At 44.8% G+C, this 13084-nt stretch overlaps 1 protein-coding gene and 1 non-coding gene across 2 annotated transcripts in view; both read right to left on the reverse strand.

Annotated features, from left to right (window-relative positions):
- Positions 1–333: 333 nt before the first annotated feature.
- Positions 334–13084, reverse strand: part of LYRM4 (LYR motif containing 4) — a 153934-nt gene continuing 141183 nt past the window's right edge. Inside the window, exon 3 of the mRNA XM_054591910.1 lies at positions 334–2523. Coding sequence (XP_054447885.1) covers positions 2455–2523 — 69 coding nt within the window. The 3' untranslated portion in view covers positions 334–2454. The remainder of the gene's footprint in view (positions 2524–13084) is intronic.
- On the reverse strand, positions 7613–7803 carry LOC129085797 (U2 spliceosomal RNA). Its single transcript, XR_008530742.1, has one exon. It is a non-coding gene; the product is annotated as a U2 spliceosomal RNA (small nuclear RNA).

The following is a 13084-nucleotide window of genomic DNA, read 5'->3' on the forward strand; positions in this document are numbered from 1 at the left end:
TCGTGCAGTTGACCATCTAAGGTTTCCCAGGTATCAAATGTTACCTCTGGAGATCTAGGGAACAGCCATGCTTCGCCAGATGTTTTTGTCTCAGAAGTTAACTTATAGTGGTATTTCCTATTTGCTAAATGTCGACACTGGAAGACAGCCCAAATCCCACCTTTAGAACAGCAGCACGTCAGACTTCTGTGAGGCTGACCATCCATCCCCTCACCCCGAGCCTCCCAGTGGGGGCCCACTCAAGCAAGTGGTATGCTTTGCTATAGAAACACAAGTAACTGTCCCCATGGAAGTGTCACTTTATTCAAAGCTCGACAGCCAACCTGGGGTCCCTTGATTGGGAAATACTCTGTACAAGGCACTGCCTGCACCTGAAATTGGAGGGAAGAAAAAGACCCTTGTTTTGTATCATTTAATTCTCATTCACGTCTTTTCACAGATTCTAAATGCATAGTTAATTTTATTTGAGTTATAAAAATTAGCTCTGCTTATTAAGGCTTTGGGCATGTTCAAGCCCAGTCACGTACTTTAATTAACATAAAAGCCACCTGCTGTTAAAGGCCTGCAGATCAAATCAAGTTTGCTGGATCCACTGTCTCTGTGACTAAAATCTGGAGAAAAACATCTCCCATGGAGTTGTTAGCCTGCTAGAAATTTGAGGCTTGTGGGGAAGAGGTTCATATGTGGACTTAGGAGTTTCCATGTAGCAGTTGCTTTAATTAAGTATAAGTCAGAGGTGACATCTGTTAGCAAGCACCTCTGCTTGGATGTAGTTGCTGCTGAATAGCCACAAACTCTACTGACGCAGAGTAGAAAGTGAGTCAGAGCCACACACATCGCTGGGAGACTCTAACCCCACTGTAGTCAAAGGAAGGAGGAGAGAACATTCCCCACATTACTGACATTGGCCGTCTGCTGAATGTTTAATCTCACACTGCAGCCCTGAGACTATGGGACCTACTCAGAATTGCTTAGTCTTAAAGGTGTATGAGAATTTATCCATGGGCAAAAGCATTCTGGAGATACAAGTTGTATTGCCAAATAGAACAACCACATATTTAATCTGCAATCTATAGGTGAGATGGTCCCAGACTGCTCACACTCCACTCACGTGAATTAAAATGATAGGGGGCTGGGGGTGGGGACGACGACGACAGTTCAGTGGCATGTCGGTGACACTGTCACAGCTATTTTAGAACCTGTAAATATTTATATGAGCCTGTCTCAAACCTATATCCATCAGTAAGAATTCACTTAGCACTGTTTACGAAGAGACGCAAACAAAAACCAAAAATCACTCAGTGTCTGGGTCCCTCATAAAATCTCCAGAAGTCAAATAAGTTATTTAATACCTTCTTCCTATGTTTTGAACTGATGTTATTTCCAAGGATCAATCCATACAATTTTTTTTTTTTTTACCTGTGGCATACTCAAAGAGCCGAGTTTCTCGAGCTGACTAAATATTAAAAGCACTAGGAGAGCTTAAAAAATATACATATAAATTTAAATTCCTGTGCTTCACCTCTTACTAAGTCAGAATCCAAGGGGAGGGAAGTACTGAGAAATTTCTTTTTAAAACCTCTCAAAATCTCCAGGAGATTCTGACTCAGTAGGTGAACTCTGAAGGCCCACTTTGGGGAGCAGTTGCTGACAGCAGCTCTTCTTGAACTTCAGGTGCATCGGAATTACCTCTACTGATAGTGGGACCGTTCTGGTTCAGAAGGCTGGGCTGGGGCTTGAGACTCTGCTCCCAGGTGGTGCTGATCCTTAGAACTCTCTGAGAAGCCAGGGTGTGGAGTACCCTGTGTCTAGGTGTGTATCCACCCACCTGCCATCCTTGTGGTTGTGCTGAGCCTAGGTGTCAGCTGCAGGGTGCACCCTCCACCCCTTCACCCTTGCCCTCTTTCCTGCTGTCCCCCAAATCTCTTCTGGTCTTGGACTTGCTTTAACAAAGGGAGGACTCAGCTCAGGGTTGGAGCCTCCTCTCCTGGTCCCCGTACTGCCTTCCGCAGGACCTGCAGCAGCAGGAAATGCAAGTGCATTAATCAGGATGAGTGTATCTGGTGTAGCAGCTTAGGGAGACAATTCTGTTTATTGTTAAGGACTAAGAAACAAACTCTGGAGATGCTCTACACAAGTGGTGATGAGCTAGCTATTAAAGAGGGGTGGGGTAGAGAGGAGACACAATAATACACAGCATTGATTTGAGTGGGCACCAGCTCTTCATTCTAACACTTGAACCAAGGAGAGACAGCCACCTTTTTTCACTAAGGCTGCAGAGGAATGGAAACCTCACTCAATTTATCAGTTTTTACAGGGCAGGCTGAGCAAGAGGTTATTGTTTTAAGTTGATACAAGAGGCCACTCGTAGTCTGTTGTGAGCCCCCATCCCAAGCACAGAATGGATGTGGAAGGTGGTCCACAGTTGCTGATGGTGGCTGGTGGTGATGGTCTTTAGGTCTTGGGCTTCTCTTGATTCTCAATGATAAGCTTGTCAGTTGCATACATTTGGCCAATGTGGACCTGAAGGCAAAGAAAAGACACAGATCAAGAACCACGGGATTCCGTTAGCAGTGAAAGCTCCAAAAGAGCATCTCTAATACTTAAACGCAAATGTCTGCCATCACAGGCCTGTCCCCTGCTGGAAAATGCACTGAAGGCAAAGTGTAGTCGCCAAATTTGCCTTTGCTAATTCCCTGCACATTGGAACTGAGCTGTTAGTCAATGGCTGTGCAGTAAAGATAGAGATAGGGGGCGGGACTCTTCTTAACAGTGAAAGGCTGGTCCTCTACATCAGAAAAAATAAGTATGTATTGGGTGAGATATCCAGCAAACCCTGTAGGAGGCCTGGCAGGGCAGCCCCAGCCCCTTGTCTTTGGGCAACAAGCAGTGAACACCTACTGTACCAGACACTGTGCTGTGGTGATGTGTGGAGATGTGATTCCTCCTCTCAGAAGCTCTGTATCAAGGAGCAGAGACAGACAGGATACAAGAGAACTGCCCTGTTAACTGGCAGGTGCTGGCAAAGAGGGTAGCATGCAGGACTAGAGAAAGTTAGAAGAAGATGGATCTTAAGCAGGGCCTCAGGATTACACTGGGCTGAGAAGTGGGAGCCAAGGGAGGGGCAAGAAGCACATTTCAGATAGAGGGAATGGCCCCTACACAGGCAGCCAGGTATGAAGGCAACTGATGCATGAGGCTTATGGAGAATGTCAAAGACAGCATGAGCAGTGAGTGTGGATAGGGTGGGAGAGAGAAGAGTAGGTTAGGGCCAGATCATGGACGCTAACTCATTCTGAGGAAAATTTTGAAATGTTAAAAATAGAAGGTGGGATTATATTTGTGGTTAAAGATTACTTTATCTCATTGTGAAGGTAAGAGATGACTTTGGCTTGAATTAAGGAAGTGACAGAGAGTACAGAGTAGAGCAGACCAGAGAATTGCTTGGATGACGTACAAAATGGGGAATCAAACAATAGTAAGATCAAGACCGACCTGTATAGATATGATGAAAATCACTATCCCCATTTTTTGATGATGAAAGAAGTCTGAGAAATCAATCCATGGAGGAGTAAAGACTTGAATCTGTCTAGTGCTTTCTCCAAAATGCTTCGCCTCCACCAGTTCCTGTACCAATGCTGACTTCTTTATAACATTAATTTCATGCCACTGTAACACAGTTGTAGTAATCACAGACACTCCCATGAAGGGGTGCAGTAACATATTTATTAAAATTTGAGGTGACCATACACGTAATTGGGGCCTCCCCAACATTCGTCTTTCCTTTAAAATGTGTGTATGCATACAAACACACAATTAAAAAATATTTTATTCATTTATTTTGAGAGAGGAGGAAGGGAGGGAGAAAGAGAGAGAGAGAAATATCAATGTGAGAGAGAAACATCTATCAGTTGTCTCTTGCACACACCCTGAGCAGGGACCGAACCCACACCCAGGCATGTGCCCTGACTAGGAATCAAACCGGCAATCCCTCGGTTTGTGGGGCAACACCCAACCCACGAAGCTATACCAGCCATGGAAAACACACAATATTTTAATTTGAAATCATACCTTGCTTTCAGTACTTAGCTTTGTATTATAATTCTTACATCATTCACTGTCCTTTGAAAGAATATTTTTAATAACTGTATAATATTCTATTGCAAAGAAGCAGCATAATTTATTTACTCATTCTCATTTATACCAATTATAAAAGTATAAATCTTTTATCACATCTCTCATTTTTTTCTTATAAAAGGTTTCTAGAAGTAGAATTATTAGGTAAACATGTCTGAATATTTTTATAGATCCTGATAGATATTGCAAAACTACTTTCGAAAAAGGTTCATTTATCTGTCTAGCTGACACCGCCTCTGGTGGACTGTGTGAAGGTTGGGCAGCACATTCAGCCACAGTATGAACGCATCTCCTCCCACGGAGCCACTGTGCATGCTGTGTGTGCTGATGGCTACCTTCCTGATGGATGGGCAAGAAGAACACAGGGTTCTCCTGCTGTGTGGCCCTTCAACTATGTTCCTGACAGAAGCCCCCACTAACATAGTTTTAATATAGTATGTTTCTCAAAGTCCACCAATATAAGGACAGGGCCTTTGGGAGACAGGTGCTCTCTTGCAAGAAATGCAGCTGTGACATGGGTGACCCAGTTCCAACTGGTTCCCCATGGAAGTCTTCAAAGAAAGTTGCAGAATGAAAATGAGGAGGTGATCCAAAACTCAACTTTTAGGGCACTTTATATTGAAACAAACCTTCAAATTTATAGTCCAGTTTGCCATAAGTATGAACTAGATTTTTAAAATTCCATTAAGATATGATACTTCTATGGCTGATGGGGAAGAAAACTAAGATCTCAATGTTAGTGATGTTAAGACGGACAAAGATTAATATCTTTTCATCTATCCAGGCCCCCTGGCCTGATATTCACAGTCCTCTGACGGCCGCTGTCCTCCTATGTGCCATGAAGTTCTCACTGATGCCATGAGAAGTGGGTCTTTGGGTCTTTCAGCTTCTGTGCCTTTGCTCCGCCAGCAGCTACTCTATCAGGAAATACTCACGCAGTATCTACTGAGTAAAAGCCCACCCACCCTTTGGGCCAGTGGTTGAAGATTCCCTGGGTCCCTTCTCTCTTTCCTGAAAACACTACATATATCTGTGCCACCCATGTGACCCTGGTTTGGCCTTGTACTGTCACCATTTGTGTGCTTGTCTCGCTTCCTTTGCAGGAGAATCAGTGACTAGCGGGGAGTAGGAGAAAGACTCAGCTGCCTCACAGCATAGGTTAGGACTGTGCCAGGTGCTCGTTAGTACTTGACAACTAAAAATACCAGGGTCTGGTATCCCTGGTTACAAGGCTCTATGTTCACTAGTTCAAAATTCTAGATCTATAACTGATCTTGAAGTGCTTTGTGGTGAGCTCCTAGTGGAAACAGGGAAATGATAAATGCAAGTCAATGAAAATAGCGACAGGACTATTTACTGTAACAAAAATGTGCACTATTAAACAAAATCAAATGATTTAAATTCAGCCAAGCTGAAGGTTGAAAGTTCTAATCCAACGGTATACAGGGTTAACTCAGAGCAATTACAGAAGAGGCGGGGGAAAAATATGCAGTTCATAAAGAGGGAAATATTAAAATGTTACCTTAATGAGGACGATAGAGATGAGGCAATGAACATTTGTGTAACATCTCTGTCGCATTTACTTGGGCTATAAAATGTGTCAGCACACGTCAGGGGGTCAGCTGGGGACGGATGCTGCGGTGCTAATGACAGAGCATGTCACTTCTAAGCTGCAGGTGAGGGGAACTGGCTGGTCAATGGAAGCGAGGAAGTGCAATTAACAGCTTCAATTTACAGTCCCTTCAGAATCTCAAATTGACTTACACAGCCACATCAGGCTATTACCATGCATAAACTGGTCATTAGAACTTATCACACTTCTATAAATGTTAGGACTTGGCATTAGAATCCATTAGGAAAACCCACAGATCATTCAGCTGCAAGTAGATGGGACGCCTGGATGGCCTAGAAACACATGAGCTCTGAGGCTCATTAGACAAATAACCTGCTGGTTACTCATCTGAAGCGATGTGCTGTCTGCTGTGCCACACACTGCAGCCTGAGTGAGGCTCAGAGGAGCTGGGCTCAGTCACCAGGGGAGGGGCCCGTGGGGCCGCCGCAGTGGGGCCTCTGCTGCCTCTTGCCTACTTCACTGGGTTGTTATGGGAATCAAACGAGACACTAGACTTGAAGAAAATGTAGCAATGGCCCCAAATACTTCCTTTGGTCCAAATACATTAAATATCTTCATGCTGTTATGGGCATTAAATAAGAATAGTACCAGGTGTGTGGTAAGAGGTCGTTAAATGTTACTTGTGTGCATGGACCATCTATTGTCAAGTTGAATACCCCAGGATCTCAGGTCTTGACCTCAAGGATCTCCAAGGCTCACCACATCAGCTGTGAGAGTCCATGATTTTGTAATATTAAATCCACCCGCATTTGTGGAGAGAGGGTGTCAGGGATGTCTGAGACCATCACCTGGTTTTGAACTTGAGCTTCCTGAGCTGGACTTGAGTCCATTCTTCCATCAGCTCTGCTCTGAGGGCACAGCTTCCTATCCAGGAGGGGCCCAGAATGATTTTCGCTGGTCAGAGCAGTTTTTGTGTGAGAGGGAGGGGCCCTACATACTGAACGTTATGGGAGAGATGTTGACATCTGGCTTTGCTTGTGAAGCTAAGAGCTGGACTGCCCCTGCTCTCTTTCCCTTCTGAGGATGGGAAAACCACCAGGCAAGGATGATATCTTGTCTGATAGGGGGCAGTGCCAAATCTTGCTTCAGGCATTGTAATGATTAGGCTATTACTAATAAAAATAATACCAATGATAATAATGATGAAAGTAATACTAACATTTAATGAGTACTTACTGTATGCCAGGCACTGTTCTGAGCATTTAATTAATCAATTAAAAGTATTACTTCTTTTAATCTCACCACAACTTTATAGAAAGATACCATTATCATCATCAATTTATAGGCTTTTACAAACAAACTCCATTTTTGGTGTTTAATCTCCCTATCTGGAAGGAGTACAATTGCTCAGATGGGCTTGCTCTTCCATTTCACGAATAAGAGGCCACCCTCTCAGTGGATCACACTGAAAATATAGGAAAAGGCAGTAACTACAGTCATAACAACCACACACCTAGACATAACTGTACTAAGAAATGCGTGTGATGTTTAGAAAGAAAAACTGTAAGACTTAGAAATACAAAATAAGTTTGAATGAGAAAATGCATGTTCATGGAGAGACAGAATCATATACAATATCAATATTTGTCAAATTAATTTACGTTTAACACAATGATAAAAAAAATTCCAATGGGATTTTTTTGAGATATTTGAGAAAATGACTTTAATGTTTATTTGGATGAATACAAACACCAAGAATAAGAACACGTTGAAAAGAAAGGTATGAAAGCATTTTTGAGATACAATTAACACAGTGTGGCACTGGTCCAAGAAGAGAGAAATGAACAGAATTGGAGAGTTAGAAACCAGACCTTAATATGCAGAAATAGTTCTTTTTTTTTCTCCTGGTGCACTGTTCCCAGAAGCACTGCAATACCAGGTCGATGCGCAGACTGGACGGAGCAAGCTCCTATTCCATCTCCCAGCTCCAAAAGTCCATTTAATATAATGTCCTCAGATAGAGGATGTATCAGATATTAAACTGGTAAGAACAGATACTACACTTACCCTTAGCCAAAAGGCTGAGAAGTGATAATATGAAGAAATAGTTAATGTACAAAATCATACTCCCAGGGTGTGAGGCTTAGCTTCAAGAAGCTTTGATAACTAGAACATCTTTAAAGTCTCCCATGGATCTTTGTGTAACTGATATGTTCTGCTCCATAATGCATGTATGCTGACTTTAGTATAAAATTGGTCCCACAAGTTGGTGAGTGACTCTGGCCCTTCTGGAAGATGCACTTTACACATCCAGTGCTTTTGAGTGCCTCCTCACACCCAGCTGGAAGAGGCATATTTTTAAGGTATTGCACTTTCCTAAGATAACTACACTTGACAGGGGCTTTGGAAAGCTCCCCAAATCATTTGAGCCACGAATATAATGAATCTTTGATGGCAGGATTTCAGCTTTTGGCATCCTGTCAGGCCACCCGATCTGCTGTCTGCCGCCTGTCCACCTGTTGCGTGGAAGGTGAGCAGGACGCGCGTCCCTTGTCTGTCCACACAGCCATTCTCTCTGGTGAGACTCCAGGGTGGAGAGTCGCTCTCACAGCCTTGCCATAGTCAGGTTACCCACTATAGCAAACTTTTTTCACATAGACAAGTTTTATCATACTTTATGTCTCTAATAATTTTTATTTTTTAAAGATTTAATTTATTTATTTGTAGAGAGAGGGGAAGGGAGGGAGGGAGACAGGAAGGGGGGAGAGAGAGAGAAATATTGACATGGGAGAGAAACATCAATGCACGAGAGAACGAAACATCGACTGGTTGCCCCTCGCATGCACCCCAACTGGGGACCTGGCCTGCAACCCAGACATGTGCCCTGACTGGAAATCGAACTGCGACCTTGTGGTTCACAGGCTGGTGCTCAACCCACTGAACCACAGCAGCCAGGGCTGTTTCTAATAATTTTTAAAGAAGCAAACTGAAATAGGGATACATAAAGCTATATATACTTTTTTCAGTCTTTTCCATTTAGCATCAAGAAGTTTTATAAAACCTAAACTTAAACTAGTAGCATAAGTTGTTTAAAAAAAAGAAGTTTAGGTAATAATATTTCTACTTTTAATTTTGACATCATTTTATGCCATACAAGAATGCCTGCAGTGTGCAAACTAGATCTTTGGAAATTCAGCCAACAATTGAACGTGCTAGTAGAGGACGAGGCCAATTCAGAGAACCCAGGGATGAAAGAGTTTCCTCTCCCCATATATACCCCATTTCCATTCAACTCTGCAAGCCTTAATTTTTGGATACTTGATATTCCTAAAAGGGAGGGCACTGGTGAGGAGTTGACCTTTTATTTCTCCTGTGATGTTCCCAGCAGAGTGATGAACAACTTCATATTTCTTCCTTCAACCCCACATGACAGTTAATAATTAATGTGTTTCATCCTTGCTAGTAGACACGAGAGAGAAGGCCAAGAATGTGTATATACCGCACATCTGGTTCACACGTATTGTCCCAGCGCCATGTTATTAACAGACTTCTTTCACTCTCAAGGGTCCTGGTTTGGAGGATCAATTATGTGGTTGCCCTAACTCTTCTCCACTGTTGTCAGATTTCTGGGCCATTCCATTATTTTCTGCATGTTTGATGTTTAAATTAAAAAAAAAAAAAGCCCACCATGTGATGGCCTCTTTCTTTTGTATTCCAGGCTATTCAAGTAAAGGAAAGCAAACCATTTTAATGGGTTCCAGAGAACTGCGGCCTCAAAGGAGCCCGAAGTTGTGGGAAGCTGGCAAGGGTTCCCATTCCAACAAGAGTACTTCCTTTTTGAAGAGATACACATGTAAGGCAGGGGTTCCTAACAAGGACTGGACCCAAAATCACAGGGTCAGCTGTCCAGAACACAGGTGGCCCGACCCCACTCAAGGGGTTTCTCACTAGGGAGGTGTGGTTGTGCACGTCATCACTGCCTTGCTCTTGACCGGCACCCTCAGTGAGAAAGAGCGCTTAATCTAAGAGGATTCAGGCTGAGCCTTTATTATCATTATTTTAAAATTGTTATCAATTGCTTTTTTCTTTTGCAGTGGGTGAATATTTTTTAAAAAAATCCAAGGTAGATATTTACCCGCCAGGCATACTTTGGGTACAGTTACAAGACCAGAGCGGGGGAGGGAAGTGTCTTCACACTTTATCATGTTGCTCTAAGATGCCACACTGTCAATGACGGCAAGGGGTTACGTCTTCCAATCTTCTACAACCTATTTTTTTAGAGGTGAATGATCTCCGCCTGCCGGCTCAGACCACCACTCAGGGAGGGCAGACAGTTATAACACAGGGACAGGTGCTGGCTGTCCACTCACCACACTCACCGCTGAGGGATGGGCGCAGAGCTGGCCACGAGTCCCCTGGGGTTGGTGGTGAAGCACTGTATAACTTAGGCTCCAAGAGATGAGGTGTCCGGATGCGCAAGCACACTGTTGTTGGATGTTAGCAACACTGCAACTCAGTCAGTCACCTAGCCCTTCTCAGAACTGGGTGGAACTCAGGACCCAAACATTACATCAGAATGAAACCTGACACTTCACTGAGATGGTAACAACAAGAGCCTGGGCAAACTGCCAGATGCCCCATCAAGAGTCCTGCCTCTGCACTGAGCCCCTGCAGCAAGGCCAGAATCCCGGCAGCACTATAATTAGTTACGAGGTGATGCAAACTCCTGGGGCGGTGCTGGGACCTTCGAGTTCTCTGTTTATCAGGTTCCCTGGGAGTATTGGTGACAAATTTTCTGGGATAATTGGGCTGCTTTGTGCTCTTTTTCCCTTCAAGGACACCTTCGTTTCTGGAGACTTGTAGAAGGACTGTATTTCATTTGGTTTGGTTTTGTCCCTCATTAGAAGAATGACAGCAGCATATGTATGTGGTTAGGCCCGCACTACTAGAGCAGTTGCCCACACTACTGTATTTGATTTGACATTCTCTTTACTTGGTGTGCGTCCAGGTTTGGGGACAGCATTATTTCAGATGTCTGCCACCATCATAGATACACAATTTCCAGAGCAATGCACACAGCAGTTCCAAAGTCAAGGTTACAGCACAAAGAAGAGACACTCAGCACGGAAAAGTTTCCAGAGTACAAACAGAAGCTGCATGACTAATTTGTTAAAAAACTTCAGGCTTGTAAAATATGCTGACTTACTGGCCTCTTTCAAAAACTGTCCAGGATGAGTCTGACGCTTTTTGGTGTTAAAAAGTCAGGATGAGGAAGTGGCCCCCGGTGAGACAACGAGCACCCCAGCCCCCGCTATGGGCCCAGAACAGCTTCTCTCCAGCTGCCACGCCATCAGCAGCTCCTGACAGAGGCCGCAGTTGGTGGCAGCTGCCCCACCTCCACCTCATGGGCTGACGTCAGTTGAGAGCAACTGACACAAACAAAAAACAAACAGGAAATCACAGTCCACACATTTTCCTACAACTTGTTGTTTCTGAAGCTCAGCATGTGCACACGTCAGGACACACAGATAGATCTACTTCTTTCTTTTGAACAGCTGCCTGGGATTCCTTTGCTCCCGCCCCCGTGGGGACCTGCTATGTGGTATCCAGAGACAGTAGAATAGATGGTCACCAACATCCTCATTTTCCCAGGGCTTGGGAGCTTTCTGGGGATAGTAAACCTTACACAACATCAGGGTCTGACATACCAACACATCTGATTAAGCGGGCTCCCTTCTGTCTCCCCTGACCTAAAAGTCAGGCTGAAAAAAGCACCAAAATGGATATGAGAGATAAACACTATCATGAACCAAAACACCTGGCAGGGCCTCAGAGGGAGCAGTGGGTCCAGATTCACTCAGGAGCCATGCTCGATCAGCTTACACCCCAATACACACTTCCCCTGCACCCCCAGCCATGAGAAGCCCAATGGCTCTCCTCCTGGAAGCCCTCTGAAGGAGCGGTTATGGAAAGTGGGAGGGAATTGGGACAACAATCATTAGCAGCCATGGGCTGTAAGTTGTGGGCAGTCACTGGCCAATACCTCTGCTTAATGTGACTCACCCCGTACCTTAAGAGAACCCCTATTTTCCATAGGGCCCAAAATTGGCACGCTCTAGGAGACACTTAAGTCGGAAATGTCTGCAGGATGGAGATCACTGAAAAACCCTCTTGGCCAGGGAATAGGGCAAAACTCATATTCAGCCACTATGTACCAGACTTGTTAAAATGCTGAATGACTTCCACAAGGTTGGTAAATGACTGCTGCTCAGGGACCCTTCCTTCCCTATTCGTCCTCCCTCCAGGATGCCTGGACCTCGCACTTAGGGCCGCCTCCCATCTCCCTCCTCCAGGTGTCTGGCTTGGTGGGTTGCTGTCCTGTTCTCATTCGGCCAGCTCTCATACAATTGGTCACTGCCTATGCCAGACTGCTGGTTAAAGATTCTGAATATCATCTCTGGGGTAGGGACTTTGGAGAATACATGTGGGCTATTACGGAAAAGATACACAGAGTTTGTAGTGACAGGCTACTGAGCATAAATCTCATATTTTATTATTCATTTCTAGCATTCTGTAGGGGAGATGTAAAGACAGCTGAACAGAATGGCCTGTATTTTGTCCAAGAAGTTATTCTGGATGAGGGAGAGAGGGAAGGCCAGAAGTGAGAGTGTGGGTCTGATGAGACAGTTGGCTGGGCTTACTCTTTTGGTGCCAGCCCAGTGCTCCTTGGTATTCCTCAGTGCTCACAGGGTCAAGGACAGGCAGGGGCACTTTCTCTCTTGCTAAGCCTGCCTCCCTCTCCCCTGGGCTCTTGTAGGATATGGGGAATTTGCCATCAGTTTACAAAGTCTTAGCACTGTCCTTTGAAGCCCAGTTATGGAACATAGCTTCCAACGGAATACCCAGGAGGCAGAGAATCAATGCCAGAAGGGCTCTAATACTCCAAAAAGAAGCATCAAAGTCAACATCTTCTGTTGTGCAGCCATTGTGCTTATTACTGTCCCCTACCATGTAACTAAGGGGACAAACTTGAGACTTACCACAAGGTGGATGGTTCGGATGAAATGACCAGTCCCTAAATACCCTGCTGAGAGGATCAGCATTCAAGTCAGTTGCAGCTTGACTTCCTGACGGGGAAAGAACCAGGCCTCTGAATCACGAGCTGCAGACGCCCTGCCAGCGAGCAGTGGTGGCCAGGACACCTCGGTTCTCCTGCCTGTGTCCTGCTTTCACTGGCCATGGAGCAGGTCGGGCTGCAGCAGTAGGTGCCACGGGGCACCGGCCAGCCTACCTGGGTGTCAGGGGCCGGAGCAAGCCTGGTGCAGGACCGCCCTCCGCTACCCAGTCTTGGTGCCCTCCTGGCTGCCAATAAGT

This window comes from Pteronotus mesoamericanus, unplaced genomic scaffold (assembly GCF_021234165.1).
Source record: "Pteronotus mesoamericanus isolate MK-2021 breed Mesoamerican mustached bat unplaced genomic scaffold, CSHL_Meso_final scaffold_31, whole genome shotgun sequence".
NCBI classification, from domain to species: Eukaryota; Metazoa; Chordata; class Mammalia; order Chiroptera; family Mormoopidae; genus Pteronotus; species Pteronotus mesoamericanus.